The sequence below is a fragment of the Ambystoma mexicanum genome, chromosome 2q (assembly GCF_040938575.1).
Source record: "Ambystoma mexicanum isolate Mex_15411 chromosome 2q, UKY_AmexF1_1, whole genome shotgun sequence".
Classification (NCBI taxonomy): Eukaryota; Metazoa; Chordata; class Amphibia; order Caudata; family Ambystomatidae; genus Ambystoma; species Ambystoma mexicanum.
In genome coordinates this window covers 330632796-330654093 of record NC_090924.1, presented here as the reverse complement: position 1 = coordinate 330654093, position 21298 = coordinate 330632796, and the positions used below count along the sequence as shown (strand labels likewise).

Here is a 21298-nt window from a genome sequence, read left to right as displayed (position 1 = left end):
AAATGAAGAATGACTTATTTTCCTTCTGATAGAGTCCTTTATCATCTTGCTACCATAAAATACCAAAAAGCAATCGTGATAGCTAAACAAATCCATTTTAGCGCCAAGATTGAACAGGCTATTAATCAACCCAGAGCCTTATTTGCGGTTGTTCAATCTTTAACTGTGCAAGCTAAATCTCAGCCTGCTATCCCTTCTTCTCAGGAACTTTGTGACTCTGTCGTCCTTCTTCAACGATAAGATAGCCACTATTCGTAAAGCCATTCATCTGACTTGCCCTCAGGAGGTGCAGTTCGGGCCACTTTCTAGCCCGCGCACTCCTCTGAGCACAGCGGATGGTCTCGGGGTACTCTTTTCTGGTGTTTTCAGACAAGGAGGTTCTGGCAGCCATTACAAGTTTAAAATCAGCGTCTCCTAGCGATTCCATTCAGCTCTCAATTTTGAAGAGGGTTTCTGATGTCATTTTCCCTTGGCTAACCAGTGCCGTCAATGACTCCTTTTTCTCAGTGGTGATCTCTGATAACCTTAAGCATGCCCTTATAATCCCATTGTTGAAGAATCCAGGTTTGGACCCCTCGGTCCTGCCTAACTTTCGTCCCATTTCTTTGCTCCCCTTTTTTAATGAAACTGCTTGAGTCTTTGGTTTCCCCTCTCCTTAGTGCTTTTTTGGAATCATCTGGCTTCTTCGACCCCTCTCAATCAGGGTTTTGCCCCAGTCGAGGCATGGAATCAGAGTTGGTTTCAGTTGTTGACGATTTGGCTCGTCTGGTAGACCAGGGTGGTGTGGGGGCCCTGATTTTGTTAGATCTGTCAGCAGTGTTTGACACTTGTGACCACCCTACCCTGATCGCCTGTCTTTCCTCTGCGGGTCTCTGGTCAAGTACTGGCCTGGTTTTCTTCCTTTTTGGTGGGGCGTTCTCGATCTGTCTCCCTTCCTCCCGTTTGCTCTCCTTCGGTTCCATTGCTGTGTGGAGTCACTCAGGGCTCCTCATTGTCGCCCACCTTGTTCAATATGTACATTCAGACACTTCTGGGCATAATCGCGGCTGGACTTAACTCAGCCTGAGACAGCTGACAGACACCTTAAACAATAAAGACTTTGTAGATAACATCATTATATGGAGACGGTGTATTGATGACATCTTCATCATATGGCACAGCTCACCACAAATCTTCGAGTGATGCACATAGAATATGTGAATGACAACACTTTTGGTATCACACTAGCAGGGCACTGTGACCACTCTAATATAGACTTTGTCGACCTTCACATTTGTGTCATGGATGACAAAATTGAAACTATGACATTTTGGAAAACCACAGAGGTCAATTCCACACTACACACACAGAGAGTTGTCACTGCAAATCCACGATTAACAGCATACCAGCCTGGAGAGCTCTATTGAGCACGCTGCAATTGCAGTAACAATGCATATTTCAAAAGTGAATGTGAACTTCTGATGCACAAATTCTGTGAGAGAGGGTATGCACACAGCATAGTTCATTGGAACATAATGAATAATGAAGAATGGACTTTTGGACATTTACCAAATTGTAATTTGTATAGATGTACTACTTATAGGCTTAGCGCGACTCACCGGCACCATCAATCACTAAGAATGAATCAAGTCAGCTCTGACAATGTCTTCAGTGACTCTGTGGAAGGACGCTTCTCCTATGTAACCAGGGAAAGGCAGAAGCTACCTGACTCTGACCCAGGTGGTGGCCATCTGCAGGAGGACCACATGGGGGAAGGCCAACTTCAAAGAGGAAGGGAACCCATAGTGTGAAATAACCTGAAAACCTTAACACTTCATGACACCCACCCACCTGTACAACATACCTGTATGGCCTATTGCATCATAGAGGAGGAGATCCCAGGAGTTTTCAGCCAAACCACCTGTTCGCTTTCCCCTCCCCACATAAGTATTGAGACGAGGAAGAGAGAAGCAGTAATGAAGATGACTAGAGGTGGGTAGACAATGGCGCACTCTGGTCTTTGGAAACTTTGAACTTCTGCTGTGAAGTTCAAAACCCACACAGCTGCTGGCAATGGGGGTGTGTGGCAGAGTGGAATGCTGTCAGTAATCCATTGGAGCGCCGATGATGATGGGAGAAAGCAGAGAAGTATAAGCTGCAGCGCAGAGCTGAGAAAAGACAGCATGAGGAGTAGCCGTGCTGTAAACGACCTGCCACTTGCTCACCGGAATAAACAGAAGCTGCCCATAGCAGGAGAAAACAGAACAAATTCGACCAGCTGAATAGACGAACACTAAGTCAGCGAACCAAACAAAAAGTCACCAGGAAGCCACAAGCACTGCTAGAGAGGCACAGTAAGCCCAGAGAGACTGAATGGGTTACCAGGGCAGCCGAGAGCTGTTGTTGGGTCACATTGAGAGATCGAGAGGAAATTATTGAAAATAATAGACACATTGATGCAAATAAGGACATTATTGAAAATAATAACCGAGCTGATACAAATGAGGAAAGCATTGAAAATAGCAAACAAAATGATGCAAACAAGAAGATTGTGAAAGTAGGGTCGATGACCCAGTATTCTGGAGAAGAGAATAAAGTGCATATGAATATTGGTGAAGGCGAGACGAACACACAAAGCTTAACAAAAGGAACTGATACAAATACATACAAGGTTGAAAAGGGGTACAAGACCTAGCCCTTGAAAAGGAGATATAAAGGTGTTGGTGACCCAGTTGTGAAAAGCTTTTGTGACCTGGATAAGAGTGAGAGTGGATAAAGAAGAAGAAAGCCCTGACAGGCTAACACATCACATATATAAGCAGTCTGAGACCCATACACAAGAAGGGCGTATAGGAAGCAGAGGGATACCCTGGCAGGAGAATAAACCAGGGTTGAGAAGCAGAGTGATATCCTCGCAGGAGAGTAAACCAGGAGTAGGAAGTAAAGTAACGTCCTGACAGGAGAGTAAACCATGAATAAGAAGTGAAGTGATATCCTGGCAGGAGAGTAAGCAAGGAGGCCAAAGACAGATTTGGAGCAAACAGGGAGGACCCATACCCCTTCAAGAAATTAACAAGAACACTTTATATATCCTGGCAGGAGAGTACATCAGGAGTTAAAGGTGGATGAAGTGTCAAAGGTAGAACACTGTAAAGAAACGGTATGTTTGATTTAAAAAAAAAAAGGCAAAGGAAGATTCGTGCCCTTTTGGAACTTAGCTAAATTGTGAGGGACATTCTTGAAATGCCAGAAGGACTCTAGGTGAACAGAGACCCCTTTCCTGGCAGAACCTTTATTACCTTTTCTGTTCTGCACCTTAAACCTTTATGTTGAAAACATTTGAAGCAAGCTACAAATATTTAGCTAACCCGAACCCCCCTGTATACGTTATATTGAGTTTAGAGTATGAGGGTCAGTTTAGGATTCTTGGACACAGGACGGAGAACATTTTTTTGTTTAACATCCTGACACAAACATTCCTTAGTTTTGTTGAGGCACGCCCCTCTTAGGATAAGGGATGGATAGGATTTTTTTCAAACCCTTTTGATTATTTTCTGGAAATAAAAGTCTATAACAATCACTGAACATGCCTCTGTGTCTTAGTCTTACTCTTGATCCCTTACACAGCACACAATAAAAATTCAACATCTTATTGCAAAAAAGTGCAATAAATGCATAATGTTTATAATCAAACAGATGACAGAAATCAATATAAAAAATGCATACAAAATGATTGAATGATAATACCAAGCAAGACAAAGGCTGCCACATGTATACAAACATGAAGATCACAATCAAACTAAAAAAATGATTTCCCTTGCATACTGTTCTGACTTGAGTGTCGTGTAGACCGATGAGACCTCCGTCCCCAAGTGACGCACAGGGGAACTAAAAAGAAACCATCTGTGCGACCCTTGAGGCCACAGGTGGGAGATGACTTTCCAGATCCACGGAACCTCTGGAACACCGATGCTGCTGTCAAAGAGGAACGAGGTTAAGTACCAGGCAATCACAATACATATTAAGTAAACCAAAGGATCTAAAAGGTCTTACCTATCGGGTGTTAGGAAAACCCAGGAAACCTAGTAGAGGTTCGAGACTCAGATGATGCGGCGGTCCCTGAATAGTAGAACCGTAGGTTAGCGTGGATGTAGGATCAGCCACCTGTAGGAGTGAAGGCGTGACTTGAATTCCCAGAAGGGAAATGGCGTAGGAGTTCAGTGAGGTATCAAGGGATGATCCAAAGACAGGTCAGGATGTAGTCCAAAATCCGGCAACAGGTAAACAGTTCCAAGCAAAGGTACAAAGGGGTATCCGAAAGAGTCCGAGGTAGAGTTCCGTGATCAAAAGGTAACAGTGGAGCAATACGTAACGCCAAACAGAGTCTGAAGACAGCTGAGAAGCAATGAGTGTTCTGTCTCTCAGAACTTTATACTGTGCGTCTCTGGGTCATGTGACGTCTCTGGGTCATGTGACATCTCTGGGTCATGTGACGTCCACCAAGGTCACGTGAGGAACGCCACTCTGGATCACGTGATCGACGTGGAGACGTAACACCGCCCCTTCTGCTGTATGCTATCCAAGGCAATTGCCAATGCAGAAAGGGTTGCAATCGAGCCCGTACACCATAGCTGGTATGGAGTTTTCGGTCCTTTGGGTTCACCGAATCAGTTGAGCCTCGAACCGTGGAGGGAGATGTTGGGGAAATGTGAGCAGTGTTCTGGTGTGTAGTGGACTGGTGTGTAGTGGACTGGTGTGCAGAGGATCGCCTAACATAGCCCCCCCCCAATGGCCCACGACCCCGTGGGCAGGCGGATGATCCTTATGGAAGCGGGCTACCAACCGAGGGGCGTCTAGATCCAAGGCGGAAACCCAGGAACGCTCCTCCGGGCCATAACCCTTCCAATCCACTGGATACTGGAGCCTACCACTAAACCATAGGGACCCCAAAATGGCCGACACCTCAAAGACATCAGGAGAGGTCAGGGACACTGGCGCAACAGGGGCTCAGAGACGGACAGAATCGGGACAAGGCTTGAGGAGGGAGACATGGAATACAGGATGGATACGCCAAGAACTAGGAAGCACTAGACGAAAAGCCACCGGGTTCACAACCTGAGAGATCACATACGGGCCGACAAAGCGAGGCAGCAATTTCCGGCAACCCACTAGGCGAAGATGACGTGAAGACAACCAGACCCTAGAGCCCACCACCAAAGGAGGAGCAGCCAGACGTTTGCCATCCACACGGGCCTTCATAGAAGCCTTTGCTTCAGTGAGATGGACCACAGTACTAGCATGTACAGCAGACAGATCCCTAAGACATGTTGTGGCCGCAGGATTCTAAGAAATAGAAGCATCAGGGACCGGCAAGACCTTGGGATGTTGGCCGTAGAGGGCGTAGAAAGGCGAATAACCCGTAGCTGAATGAGCCGCGTTATTGTATGCGAACTCCGCAAGCCGTAAAGCGGCCAACCAGGAGGTCTGGTGTTGCAAAATAAGGCAGCGAAGATACTGCTCCATGGATTGATTCGTCCTTTCAGTCTGCCCATCAGTCTCAGGATGATAGGCCGAAGAATACCTGGTATCAATGCCCAACAATTTAGTCAACGACCTCCAAAAACGAGAGGTGAACTGTGATCCCCGATCGGATATAATGACCGAAGGGAGTCCAAATAACATGAATACGTGTTCAAAAAACAAGTCCGCCAAGACCGGAGCCGAAGGAATACCTTTACAAGGAACAAAACGAGCCATTTTTGTGAACGTGTCCACCACTACCCAGATGGAGTCAAAACCTTGTGACTTGGGGAGATCGGTAACGAAATCCATAGACAGTGTATGCCAAGGTCTGGGAGGTACCGGAAGCGGAAGTAGTAACCCCACCGGTCGGCCTCTCCGATGTTTAGCCTGAGCACACACTGCGCACAAATTGACATAACACTCCACATCGCGCTTCATAGAGGGCCACCAACACCAGCGCTTGAGAAGATCTAAAGTGCGCTCCTGACCGGGATGGGCATTAAAAGGAGCATCATGAGACCACTCAAGGGCCAGATTATGAGTGTCAGGTGTGGGAAGAAATAGGCGTTCATGCATGAAAGGCAAACCATCAGAATACACGGGGTCCCATTCTCGCAACTGTTCGGAATGAATGCTAGTCCAGGATCGGACTGAGTCTAATAATGACAATGAGGGCGTACAGAGACAAATTACATGACTCTTTCTGAGAACAGTGTCAGGGAAGGTTGGCAACTCGACCCCACCCGGGGAACGTGACAAGGCGTCTGCTTTACCATGTGATGTTCCAGGACGATGCATAATATGAAAATCAAATGATGAAAAGAAAAGATGCCACCGAACCTATCTGCTATTAATGCACTTCAATGAAGCCAGATCCTGTAAATTTCGATGATCTGAGTATACAGTGATCGGATGTTTAGTCCCCAGAAGATGATGGCGCCAAACACGAAAGGCGTCCATGACAGCCAGGAGTTCCTTCTCCGTAACGGTGTAGTGAGTTTCAGTACTGGAGAACTTACGGGAATGGTATGCCACTGGGTGTAATTTGCCTGTTGTAGGACATGATTGAGACAATACCGCACAGAGAGCAAAAGAAGAGGCATCCGCCTCAACTATGAACGGAAGCTCAGGATCGGGGCGCTGGAGCACTGGTGCGGTAGTGAAAGCTGTTTTCAAAGCCTCAAAAGCCTCCTGATGTTCCCTTTGCCAACGATATGGTACCTGAGGGCTGGTCAGGGCCGTGAGCGGGGCAACGATTGTGGAAAAGGAGGAAATGAAACGCCTATAAAAGTTGGCGAAGCCCAAAAAGGCCTGCAAGGACTTGAGTGTTTGAGGTACTGGCCACTCTAAGACTGCTTTGACCTTGGATTCGTTCATGGATAACGCTCCCGGAGTAATGTGAAATCCCAGAAACTCAACAGACGTTTTGTGAAACTGGCATTTCTCAGGTTTAGCAAATAAGGAATGTTCTCTGAGACGGGATAGTACTTCTCGGACATGTTTTACATGGTCATCAAGATTACGGGGAAAGATCAAGATGTCGTCCAAGTACACAACCATGTATACATCCAGAATATCCCTGAATATGTCATTCATAAAGCGTTGGAATGTGGCCGGGGCATTACACAGACCGAAGGGCATGACTAGGTATTCATACAAGCCGTAACGAGTACAGAAAGCAGTTTTCCACTCATCCCCTTCGCGAACGCGCACTAGATTGTATGCGCCGCGCAGATCAAGCTTGGTGAAAACAGAAGCATGTGATAAGTGGTCCAGAAGGGGTGTGATTAACGGAATTGGATATCTATCCTTTTTTGTGATGGCATTAAGACGCCGATAATCCACACAAGGACGTAAATCCCCCTCTTTCTTAGGTACCAAAAAATATAGGGCTTGCAGCTGGTGAAGTAGAGGGGCGGATATGTCCTAAACGAAGGGCGTTCTGTACATACTCTTTCAATACTTGTTCCTCCGAAGGAGATAAAGAATAAATCCTGCCCGAAGGAATGGTGGAATCAGGGATTAATTCGATTGGGCAGTCGTATGGTCTATGTGGAGGAAGTTCCTCGGAAGAGCCACGATCAAAAACTGATTCGAATGCTTTGTACTCAGATGGAATCCCAGACACCAACCCCCCAACGGTATGAGGATTCACAAGCTCAGATCCATCAACACTCAGCGTGAGTTGAGCTAAGGTTCCCAAGGCCCGAGAAGGGGTATCAGTCGTTTGATGGGTCGGGAGACAATAATTCTGACAGATCTCGGATTCGAAGAGCACAGTGCCTGATTGCCAATTAATCAGCGGATTGTGTTCACGTAACCATGGTATCCCTGATATGATACCGAATTGAGGTGTGGTGATTAAGTCAAAACTTAATGTCTCTGTGTGAATATCTTGTATGGTCAACAAGAGAGGTGCAGTTTGGTGTCTTACAGGACCAGAAACTAACGCAGAGCCATCTACGGCTTGAACTGGTTCAGGTCGGGATTTCACCACTAAAGGTAGATTGAGGGAATGGGCTAAAGCAATGTCTATGTAATTTCCAGTAGCACCTGAATCAATGATGATTGTGACTGCATGAAGAAGGCCTGTAGAGGGACACAGAGTAGCGTTTACAGAAACGGGTTGAACACGAGCAAAGGCAAGAGGGGTACCCGGAGATGGAGACGGAACACTCGACCTGCTCTCCAGATCTAAGGTCGAGCTGTCCGAAAAACCTGGCTCTTCTTGGGACGTCGAGGACACTCTTTCACATAATGTCCTGTAGTGCCACAATAAAAGCATGCATTATCCACCCTTCTACGTTCCCTCTCAGATGTAGTAATAGGACTACGTAAACCTCCCACTTGCATAGGTTCTTCCGTACTGGAAGCAGGAGTACTGGCAAGTGTAGGATGGGAAGAAACCCCCAACTCGGCTCTACGCTCCGATCGCCGTGCATCTACTTGCAGGGCAAGATCAACTAGTTCCTGATACTGAGTGGGCATAGAAGGGATCACTGCTAAAGCATCTTTCATTATGTTACTCACCCCTCTATAAAAGACAACTGCCCGCTTGCTTTCTGGCCATGATGTTTCAGCAACTAATTGATTGAACCGGGTGATGTATTCTATCAAAGTCCTTCTACCCTGAGTTAGTTCTAACAACTCCAAATCCCTAGACTGTGGCTTGTGTCGGGTATCAAATACTCGAGACATTTCTAGAACCAACAGATCAAAGTCATAAAGGACTGGGTTATTATTCTCCAACAGAGGATTAGCCCAAGCGGCAGCTGTCCCGGCTAAGTGGGAAAGGGCAAAGGCGGCTTGATAACGTTCAGGAGCGGCCAGGGGGGAAGGGGTTGGGAGGATCACCGGAGTTGGGACTGTAGTATAAACCAAGGGAGGAGGTGTGGTTGAGGAGCTAGCATCTCCGAACTCAGGGTCTGCAGGAAGGGAATGCTGAACACTCTGTATGGAGTCTAACCTTTGGTGGATCACCGTATTAGCCACGGCCATGTCTGTCCTTAATACTGTAATCGCCTGGACAAAAGCAGCTATGGGTTCTTCCGTGGATCCCTGCATTGTCTAACACGACTATACGGCTTCTCAGTCTGTTCTGACTTGAGTGTCGTGTAGACCGATGAGACCTCCGTCCCCAAGTGACGCACAGGGGAACTAAAAAGAAACCCGCTGTGCGACCCTTGAGGCCACAGGTGGGAGATGACTTCCCAGATCCACGGAACCTCTGGAACACCGATGCTGCTGTCAAAGAGGAACGAGGTTAAGTACCAGGCAATCACAATACATATTAAGTAAACCAAAGGATCTAAAAGGTCTTACCTATCGGGTGTTAGGAAAACCCAGGAAACCTAGTAGAGGTTCGAGACTCAGATGATGCGGCGGTCCCTGAATAGTAGAACCGTAGGTTAGCGTGGATGTAGGATCAGCCACCTGTAGGAGTGAAGGCGTGACTCGAATTCCCAGAAGGGAAATGGCGTAGGAGTTCAGTGAGGTACCAAGGGATGATCCAAAGACAGGTCAGGATGTAGTCCAAAATCCGGCAACAGGTAAACAGTTCCAAGCAAAGGTACAAAGGGGTATCCGAAGGAGTCCGAGGTAGAGTTCTGTGATCAAAAGGTAACAGTGGAGCAATACGTAACGCCAAACAGAGTCTGAAGACAGCTGAGAAGCAATGAGTGTTCTGTCTCTCAGACCTTTATACTGTGCGTCTCTGGGTCATGTGACGTCTCTGGGTCATGTGACGTCTCTGGGTCATGTGACGTCCACCAAGGTCACGTGAGGAACGCCACTCTGGATCACGTGATCGACGTGGAGACGTAACACCGCCCCTTCTGCTGTATGCTCTCCAAGGCAATTGCCAATGCAGAAAGGGTTGCAATCGAGCCCATACACCATAGCTGGTACGGAGTTTTCGGTCCTTTGGGTTCACCGAATCAGTTGAGCCTCGAACCGTGGAGGGAGATGTTGGGGAAATGTGAGCAGTGTTCTGGTGTGTAGTGGACTGGTGTGTAGTGGACTGGTGTGCAGAGGATCGCCTAACACATACATAAAGAGTAATTTCATTATCCCACAGCTATATAGAAGAAAGGGAACCATAGTTATGCTTTGTACACAAATGAATCCAGTTAAAATACATGTGAAGACAAATCAGGAACTGGTCCTCCAAAATGAGTTTCCAAACTCCAAAAATCTGTTTACCCAAATTTATTTTTAGTAAATCCTAGTAATGTCCAACATGTTTTGACCACCTATATATGCATAGTAATTTTGCGCATATGGTCTTCTTCAGAGACCAAATTCATACATAGTCAGTGGGCCTCATTACAAGTATGGCGGTAAGGCAACAACGGCGCCGGTATCGCTACCGGCACCTTTGCTAACGTACTGGCATACTACGTGTTCTGCTCGTGGGTGCCTTTGCAGCCACCAGGTCTGAGCTGGTGGCTGTACCGGCACCCGGGAGCAGAACAGGACTGAAGCACCTGTACCGTTATTAACGGTACTGGTGCTAGCACCTTCCCCATTCCCATTCAGTCCTATAGGGCCGAATGCCAATGGGGAGTCCCTTATTAACGGCACCCGCGAATGGACAATTACCGGGTCCGCCAAACTCAGCATGACCCAGTAATTGCCCATTCGCGGGTGCCGGTAAAATCACGGGTCCGGCAGGAGTCGTGGATGTGTTACAGGCACGGCTACCACCAGCCTCGTAATGCGGCCCAGTGTCATTCTATTGTTGCTTTAGAAATGTCTGGCTTTATGCTGGGACTTGTGCAGATTCTTGTCTTCAAATGAGGAAAGGGGAAATTTATTAGACAGCATGGGGCCCTCTCAATAGAGCTGTTACTGTTATTACAGGGCCAAAGGGAACTGACATACCTATTGTTGGATCTTAAACGTCTGTAATCGAAATGTAAATTGTTTTCTGTATTCAATACTTAAAAAGATTGAATATTATGAAATACTATTAGCTGAACCATCTGGTATTAAAAACAAAATGTAAAGTACCTTGCATTATTTCTTTGATTTCCTTACTTAATAGCTTCCTTCATCATTTTATCAAAGCAATACAGCGAGTGATTTATCCACACCCTTATGACTCTTTCCTAAACATCCAACGGCCATAAATCAGTTGATCTATCAAGGTTGTCTATCAAGGTTGTATACTATACAATATTGTTTAACTGCTATGTGTAGAGGAGAGTATTTTAAGAGAAACATACTTGTGCATTTATAGTAATGGGTTCTTCCTGGTGTCATCCAAGTGTAGAGTGGCTGGGTGCCATTTTGAAAGCGATTTCATGTCCTGGTCACATTCGACTGTGGCCATCTTGGAATAGGCTTGTTCCAATTGAACGGTATTCAATAAATGCCATAGTTAAGCACCACAATTATTTTTTACCCAATATACTATTGTTTTATTCACTGTTCAGTAAACACTATTTGTGTGCAGTGGTCATCTTTTAATGTTCATTTTATAATAGTGGACCACTATTATAATATGTACGTTCAAAGATGGCCACCCTGCATACAGCCCATTGATACTATATCTGCTTAGGAAGATGGTCTCCATAGTGTAATCGTGTGACCTCGATGGTCTTAGATTTACTAAATAAGAGCGTATGCCATCATAACAAATAGGAACTCATATTCTATAGTGGTATAACGTGATTGAAAGGCGTAAAAAAAGCCTTGAGTGAGGTTTTAACACCTTTCAATCATGCCACCCCACATATTCAATCATTTGTATGACGGAGAGGAGGGGAGGAACACAACTTGTGTTTCCAACGCTCCCTTCCTCTCTGCCATACAACTGCTTCAGCATCTGTGTCGGCATGCATTTTCATCCCGGCACAAATGCTGGAGATCCCTATGAAGTCCGCCTGCTTTATGCAATAGCATAAAGCAGGCGGACTTCATAGGGATCCATTGTACACGCTCCCTGCCATGCTCGCATGTTGGGGGGGGGTTTCATTTCATTTGTGAGTGCCGCCTGCCATGCAAGCATGGCAAGCGGCACTCACAAATAAAAGTAAATGCTGCCTAGCATGCTATGCAGCGTTTACTCACTTTGTACAGCGGAGTACAAATGTGAAGGGCAAAAAGCAGTGTACACCCTGCCGTACAAATGAAGAAAATTTGGTGAGGGGAAACCTTTTACCTGGCAGTGGCTCCCTGCCACCAAATTACACTTTTTTATAACTTGATCTCCATAGTGTTCACCTAACAGTGAATAAAACAAGGGATGAATGTAGGATGTAATGGGAAATGTATTTTGGGGATGGTTGATGTTGGACAATGGTGGGATCATCATTCGTGATTGGGAGTTCATTTTGGGGCTGTGGAGGATAAGGCAGGGAGATAGGATCTGATATAGAATGTATTCTAGCTAATCTTGTGATTAGGCACGAGAGCCAGTTGTAGGCGATAAGGCAGATTTCTATTTTTCCACCTTGCTTCTTCCCGACGTTCTTTTCCCGACTTTCCCCCTGCTGCATTTTTTCAAATGTAGCCGTAACCTGTTTTCCCTGACTGTTACCCCTTTCATCCCCTTTCTTCTCACTATTTCAGATGTGTTTATGGAAAGAAGATGACTCTCCCCCGCCCATACACCCTTTTGCTGCCTTTCTTGCTCCCAGCAATACCTTTTGCCATGCTTCCACCCTGTTTACCTCTTGCACTTTGCGTCCCCTCACCAGAACTCTACAACTTGTTTATCTCCTCAATGTCCCCTTCCGGCACTCCAACACCACGCTGCCACCGCCTGACCCAAACTGCTACCTTGTCTTGTCCTGCACCGCTGCTCCTGCTTAAAGGAAACAGAACGGGGACTTGTTGTGTTAATGAAGAAGGTAGCCTGTCAATTTCATGCAAAGTTAGACCTCCGATTGCATTCATGAAAGTATCTGTTTGAAAACTGTAGCATACCAGTGGGTCATCTATGGTGGGAAGTATATTTTGTGGATTGTTCAGAATAGGAGGCCGGAAAGGATGCTATGGGGAATGTTTTCAACAAGTTGCCGCAGTGAGGGGATGTGAGCAGGAGGTGGTGCTGCATTGAGCCTCCACCACACCTGGCCCATTGCAGGCTGCCGACGCGAGGTAAGGAGGCCCATCCGGGCATGCCGCCGATTTCCGGGCGCCAACTGGGCCCCCAGGCCCTCCGAGCGTCCCTCTCCCACCCCGCACCCTCTTCCTGCTTCCCGCTCCCCTCCCGCCTCCCAACCCGCCCACCGCCGCTCTGATTGGGCCGTGAGCCCAGCTGAAAGGGTCTAGCAACCCTCCTCGCACCGGCCCCTGCATTCATTGCAGGCTGCCGACGCGAGGTAAGGAGGCCCATCCGGGCATGCCGCCGATTTCCGGGCGCCAACTGGGCCCCCAGGCCCTCCGAGCGTCCCTCTCCCACCCCGCACCCTCTTCCTGCTTCCCGCTCCCCTCCCGCCTCCCAACCCGCCCACCGCCGCTCTGATTGGGCCGTGAGCCCTTCATCACTGGTCCTCCCAGGGCAGCCCTCTGCCCGGCAGCCCCAGCGGCTAAGGGCCCCAAGGCCAAGGGCGGCTCCAGGAAGTGTCAGCAGGTGTCCGCAGGGGAAGCCAAGGAAGCCACCAGACACCGACAAAACTGTAAGTGCTGGCTTGGGTGGGGGGTAGAGCAATTACTCTACTCCGGAAAGCTCCTGCCACTCTCACTTACCTTTCAATAGCCTGCAGTCTAATGTTAACCAGCACCATTGCCCTAGAGAACCACACTGATGAACCACACTGATTAGACTGAGCCACTTCTAGGCAGTAATGTGATTGTTAGCATATGCCGCACTTAGATGACATCTCTAATAGCCTCTCTGTGAAAAATAGAATTTGGATATACATTTAGAAAGTTGCATTTAGATGTGTACCCAATAGCTTCTCTGTGGAAAGTAGAATATAGAAGTGTGCCCAATAGCCTCTCTGTGAAAAGTAGAATATAGAAGTGTGCCCAATAGCCTCTCTGTGAAAAGTAGAATATAGAAGTGTGCCCAATAGCATCTCTGTGAAAAGTTGAATTTAGAAGTACATTTAGAAAGTTGCATTTAGAAGTGTACCCAATAGCTTCTCTGTGGAAAGTTGAATTTAGAAGTATGCCCAATAGCCTATCTGTGAAAAGTGGAATTCAGAAGTGTGCCCAATAGCCTCTCTATGAAAGTAGAATATAGAAGTGTGCCCAATAGCCTCTCTGTGAAAAGTTGAATTTAGAAGTGTGCCCAATAGCCTCTCTGTGGAAAGTTGAATTTAGAAGTGTGCCCAATAGCCTCTCTGTGAAAAGTAGAATTTAGAAGTACATTTAGAAAGTTGAATTCAGAAGTGCACCCAATAGCTGTGAAATGTTGCATTTAGAATTGTGCTCAATAGCCTCTCTGTGAAAAGTTAAATTTAGAAATGTGCCCAATAGCCTCTCCCTGAAAGTTGATTTTAGAAATGTGCCCAATAGCCTCTCTATGAAGTTGAATTTAGAAGTGTCCCCAATAGCCTCCCTGTGAATTAGAAGTCTCTGAAAGGGCATGAAACCCATCATATCTCACCAACACGCTTACTCTCTCCTTACATCACCACTCAACTAGAACACAGAGATACTATGACACCATTCGGTATAACTGTTCTCATATCAACATTCGCCGCTCTCTCCACATCATTCTAAATAATCACTGCTGGTTACACACCCCCCAGCGAGGCGTTCTCCTCAGGCCTAACGCAGCCACATCCGATCTGGATTAATCCTGCCAGAACGAACACATACTCCTGACCTCTCAACCACCACACCTACCGCTAGAAAGCAGCTATTACATTGATACTGCACGAGCTGTACACATACCTGGTGCTCACACGCACCTTTTTGACTCTCTCTACTCTCTCTACTGATATGAACTTCGGTTCCCAAGGGCGTTCAAACTACCAGCGCCTTCAGACCATACCACTGGTATATAAGGCGCTATATAAATGCAAAATAACAATAACAATAACAACAATATGCCTAACTCCAACAATCCCAACACATTACCTATCGGATTCCATTCCACCAACCCAAAAATTCCAAGAATACATTGATCATCACATCCTATCATCTCCCTAAGCACAATGGGATGGACTGTGATTCTGAATGTGGATTGTTGGGTTTAGAGATGGGATAGTATGCAATAGGCTACATATTCTTGGGATTGTTGGGATGAGGCATAAGGGTTGGATGTGGTGGAGAATAAGGTTTTGGAATTTCTAGGGTTAGGCATGTTATAGGGAATGCAGTTTGCATATTGTTACTGTTTGGAAATGGTCAGGATGTGATGGAGAATCAATTCTGGGTATTGTTGGGGTTAAGGGTATGTATTCTGAAGTAGGTTGGGCTTAGGTTGCATTTTGTAAAGTGTTAAGTTTAACAGTAATTATTTACTAAACCAATATATGTACAAAATATAATCAGAAAAGACATTCAGGGTCATTACCAGTTTGCCTGTATTCTGGCAGTAAATCCGCCAGAATTACCGGCAAACTGGGTTACTGATACTACCACTCAGACCAGTGGTATTTCCACCGGATTCCGAATAGTGTTAGCTGGTTCAAGTCCCATTCAACACCATGGGGGATTTTGCTGGTATTACAGGCGCCAGTATTACCGGCGCCTGTAATACCAGTGATTTTTGCCTGTAAGGTGACGGAATTACCTTTCTTAGCTGGAGGTCATTCGGCCACCTCACCAGCAAGCTCGTAGTTGGCCACTACGGTAATGTGTTGGTATATGTAAATACCTGTAACGTTCTTACCGCATTAGCCAACTTATAATGAGCCCCATTATCTGGAAAGGGGAAGTCCCAGCTGGTCAGAGGACATACTGGGGACTAACAATGGGTTAGCGATGAGGTGTGTGGCCCAGTTTTGGATGAAAGGTACTGCCCCATCTGTTAACCTATGGATGAAGGAGGTAGCAAAATGCTTGGACTATGAGACTGAATACGTAAGAACGCTGCCACTGCGTTGCAGGCCCAAACATATCTGATGACCATATAAAGCATACCTAATTAATAGGGATGAAACAGAGAGCGAATCAGAATAAGAAGAAGTACACAAAAGGTTTAGGACTCCCATATATTAGGCATTTGGTCTTAGCCCGGAAGTCCTGCGTAATGTTAGAAATAAGGAAAGCGGAATCCCGATGGGCCTCATGGAACTAACCCCTTTTTTGTAATATGATGATTGATGTAATGAATTCCCCGTGGTGTTGTGCTGTTTGTTTGGAAATTGATAAATGAAGAGAAAAAAGAAAAGACATTGGGGGTCATTAAGAGTATGCCGGTCTGCAAATATGGTGCTGGTAACAACGTGTACCTGCACCTTTTGCGGACCGGCATACTCTGAGTCTGCCGGTAGGGGCAGTGAACTACCAGCAGGCCTGACCTGACCGACAGATAATTCTCTGAAACACTGGCACCATTAACAACAGCGCCGGTGCTTCAGTGGTTTCCATCCCATGGAGTCCTACTCCATGGGAATGGGAACTTACCACTACTCCGCCACCCGTAATATACCAGTAATACCGGGATATCGGGTGTCGGAAACGATAAAACGCTGGCAATATCGTAATGACCGAAATTTGAGTAGGAAGAGGGTGCACAGCCATGTACTCTGTGATTTAGTAAATTTACTCCATGCAATCTTCTTATTATTAAAAGAATTGCTTAGTAGGGTGCAGCCCACTAAATAGTGCCTCCGTGCTGGGCTCTCGTAATGAACTGAAGAAAAAGGACCTTGGCTGATTAGCCATGGGTGCGGGCTGCACACTTGTAATTACCACAAATGGTTAAATGCTTTATATTATACTTTGTCAAAAAATATCTAATGAAGAGTCGAACATAGTTGAACATGATTTTGAAATTATTCTCTTTAATCCACTGCTGTGTGAATTAATAAAAGCTTTTCACTGGTTAAGAATCACCAATTTGTAATTTGCTATTTTGTAGGCAAATGATAACCCTGTGGCTAATGCATTTCGGAAAACCTAGTTTCCTTCTTCAGAGCCGGGTAAATCTATTCAGGATTACTTAAAATGTTCTACCATCATCAAAAAAATCAAAAATTATACATTCATATTTCAATAGACGTATTGCAAGAACATTGAAAAATACAGGGTACCCACAGGGGACAATAACGATTGACAAATAACACGTAGAGAGAAAGAGAAAACAACATATGCCGCTGTTAGTGACTTGTGTAAAAATGCCTATAAACTTATGCAAGATCCATATTTAACTTATTCCTTGCGCACAAGGTATCATATCTCAATATTGTGAAGAATTGAGCAAAACAGTATGCCACTTTTATAACAAACTTATAAAAATGTAACGCGACAAAAGAATGGCTTCTATTTTTCAACCTCCATGTGGTAAAATTTGTTTTCACTCTTTTTCTCTTTGTCCACCCAAACATTGGAACACACTCCCTTTTCCTCTTCACTCTCTTTCTTCTTTTCCCCTTTTTTGTTCCCATCTTAAAGCTCATTTACTTGCTTATTGATTTGGTTGTTTCATTTTTCACTTGATTTGTACAGTTTTCTTTTTTGTTAAGTGCTTTGGCATACAGCGTTTTACAAATAATAACAAAACACATGATACAAAACACAAATACAAATGTAATGTTTCAGTAGCAAAATCACTGGGATCAACAAAGTCTTGGGGTGAATCAAGACGTATCTGGGTTCTATTATTCACAATTCAGGGATTCCTTCCCTGGCTATATTCTCAATTCTCATTCACTCTGAGTCTGGGGGATTTGGGTGCCCTGGCACTCCTTTCCTGGCTCCTGGCACTCCTTTTACTGGCTTTCTGAGGGACACCTGTGTCTCAGGACCCATATACAATTGCATGCTAGACCAGGGTAACAGTAGACGGAAGGGCATTGTACTGACACCCTGAGCTCCAACTCTTCCCCCAGGAGGCCCGCCACCTGTGCTGGTCTACAGGATGGGTCTAATTCCAATCTCCCCCTTTTCTTTCTTGCGTTCCTGTCTCTAGGGCCAAATACTTTGTCCTCTACTGCCTCCTCGACAAGTCATAATGGTCTTGTGCCTAAGGGATCCTCTCCTACTCCTCCTCTCCATTATATTCCTCCTTCTTCTCCTTCTCAATGCTTGGCCATACGCTCTAACTTAAATCCCTCAATACCCTATGATCCATGTGTTTCTGCCTGCTCGCTGCTGTCTTTCCTCTCTCCCTCCTCATAATCCCTGTCTCAGAACCCCTCCTCGCGGATGTGCACCTCTCCGACCCTCTCTTCCAACATCCTCCAAACTACACACTTCTTCTCCTCTCTTGCTGTTACCTTCAGCTTCCTCTCTTGTTTTTCTTTCTCTTTGTCCTACTGCTCTCTCTCACTTCAGCCTCCTTCCTCCTGCTTCAGTTGTTTCCTGCTGCTCCCCACCAAACAGCCAACATGCTCTGAATCATTTCCTCCTCTGACTCCAAACACCCTAACTGCTGGTGGGTTAGTTAGGGGATTGACCCTGTCTCATTTTAATCACATTCGGGTGAACTTGTTCATCATTTGCACAGTTGGATTGGTGTATTTAAAATTGGCGTTTGATCACCTTTGGTGCTTATTGCTCTGACCAAACTGGCTCAGGACATGGAATGAGCCTTCAAAGAGGCTGTGCATATTGGATTGCCACTCTGCACATGCAACGAGTGGAGTAGCAACAGGAGAGCACTTTTCCTCATGGTTATCACCAGTATTGTTGAACCATGTATGTGGTTCCAAAATCTGAAGACTGTGTGTGCGTTTCAGCCTTTCTGCAGCTGGCAATGCACTTCTTGAAGTCTAATTGTTCCAAGAAAATTCTGTCATTATAAGACTGTTACCAAGCTAGGAATTGTGATTGGTTTGGCAAAGCCTCTCGTGTTTTAGGGGTCCCACTAAACCTTTATGGAATACTTCTTGTGGCCAACTGCCCAACCGAGGTTCTGATGTTGCAGAGGAACTATTCAGGATGGCAAATTTCCTTGAAGGTACAGAGGTATGTTCTTTTTCCCTGTGACGAGCTCCTGGCAAATGACTGGGATAGGCAATGGGATCCTTCTTGCACTGTACCCATCCACAGCATCACATAGCAGGCTGCTACACGTAGCCCTCTAGGCCACCACAACCTTTACCCGAAGAGTCAGGAAGGGCATTTTGTCACAGTACAATATTGTATTGCTATGTGTTTCTCTGGGACATGCAGTGTGTTGCAGTGCCCTTATGTGTAAAAAGCGCAGCCATGTGCATGAGTGCGTAAGTGCATGTTTTTGTTTAGAGTAAATATTATTTACAAAGCAACTAAGTTGAACATGGAATTTGTGTTATTGTGACCGTTGGCAGGCAGTTGTTTGTCAAGATCATGGTGCAGTAGGTAGAGCCAAGGAACTATGTGCATACATGGTTGATGCACAGGTCTGATTCACACACCCTCTGAAGAGTGATACTGTAGTGTGTGCTCCTGTTGCTGCACACTTGCTCCCTGGTTTTCGGTGTAATTAGGAACAGATGTTGCAGCTCACAACAAGGACATCATTTGGAATGCTCTCAATGGTATACATTTTCCCCTTAGCCCTGTTAACAGTTGAATGATGGTGCTAAACGCAGTGTGGCCTCCTCACCGAACCCTGCATTACATACAGGTCTAAACAGTAGATTGTTTAGATTGTAACTTGGGCTCCAAGTCATCCTGGATGTCGCCCATCATCTTGTTTATGCCCAAACTACATTTTGCCAGGATTTATTGTTCTGATGTATTGTTTTGCGAAGATCCAGTATCTGTTGGGACCATCTGTGTGCGTTCACAGCTCCTCATCCTAGAGTACTTCAGCAAATATGATGAAATGTTGCCTCATTAAAATAAAATGAGCTACTGCTGTGTGCATGGTGCACTGTGGGAAGGTCTTCTATCCCTCCCCGCCCCCCATTTTAAAACCAGGTGTTTGTCAAATGATTTTAAGCAGTGTAAAGGCCGAGTGGACAGAGCCCATTGTATAGAACATGAATAACACGTCCAAAGTTTCTTGAGAACATGGCCTTCCTTTTTCATTGTTTAATGCAGTATTTACAGTAGTAAAATGAATACATACCAGCTGTTTAAGCTTTTTTAACAGCTAATACCCAAACCCTTTATTGAACTCAAGAGTTTGGTTGAATTTTCAGAAAATCAAACCTACTACACATGCCTAACCAAAATCCAGCCTAACCCAATGGGGATATAAGGTTTTTGTCTTCATTAATGCCCTACCATCTATATTACTAGTTCATGGTATTTATTCAATTCAAGATGCCTTGCAACTCAAGATGAAATTACACTGACCCATTTACAAGGTTGATGTTAATTTCGTAGTGTGGCAGTCGCGCTTAATTTCCATTACAAATGCGAGGCAGAGACTGACCGCTCTACCTTCTGTTTTTATTCAGATTGCCAGGGCACCATTGGATATGGCCAAAGTGGAGCAGCTCTACCGACATCAGGTTCCAGATGTTCAAGTGATTCTGTGCGTTTCGATACTACAGCTTATGAAGTTGGCTGGAAAGGACAAGAAAAACACTTGCTAAGTCCTTGGTCCTATTCTCCTCCTGATCTCTCTGGGTAAGAAATCTCCTAGCACAAAGCCAGGATTATCAAAGCAGTGGTTGCGGAATGTGTATTGCCGACAGCATTCACCCACAACAGGTGATCAGCTAATTGGCATAGGGACAAAGATAATGATGGGTATTAGTGAGGAAGGGTCTGGTCAGCAATTTATGTGATCAGTGTTTCTACTGGGATGGATTAGCCTGCTTCATGGTGGGTGATTGCACAAGCACCCTCTCCTCCTCCCCAAAATGAAAGCAGTGAATCTATTGGCATACTTTTTCCTGAGCAAATTGGTACTCTACACTGTGTTTATTCTCCAGGGCTTGTTAGTGATCTGCATGTTTCATTATTACACTAATTTCTGTGCAAGCATACCTTATTACCCTGGGGGCATACAGAGGGCAATATCTAATTTCTTGAACAGGGTGCATGGGGGAAAGCCCCTCATGCTAAACTGACGCAGCGTAATGATGTATTTACCAAAGCAGGCTCTTGAGGTACAGTAACGTTTGGTTTCTCGGAGTGGTGTACCTTGTTTCTAAAGCAGGATACAGTGGAGCATTCTTCCTCCCTACCTATGGGAAATCTTCAGCATGCCACTGTCCTGATGGTAAGTTACTAGAATTGTAGCAAATTATGAACTCGATCTTGCTGCTTCCTGCTCTGGTGTGACTCT

General features: G+C 45.6%; 1 protein-coding gene across 1 annotated transcript in view; it reads left to right on the top strand.

Moving 5' to 3' along the window:
* Nucleotides 1-21298, top strand: part of PKD1 (polycystin 1, transient receptor potential channel interacting) — a 1742473-nt gene that overhangs the window by 1633559 nt on the left and 87616 nt on the right. Inside the window, exon 41 of the mRNA XM_069647332.1 lies at nucleotides 20463-20634. Within this exon, the coding sequence (XP_069503433.1) occupies nucleotides 20463-20634 (172 nt within the window). The remainder of the gene's footprint in view (nucleotides 1-20462; nucleotides 20635-21298) is intronic.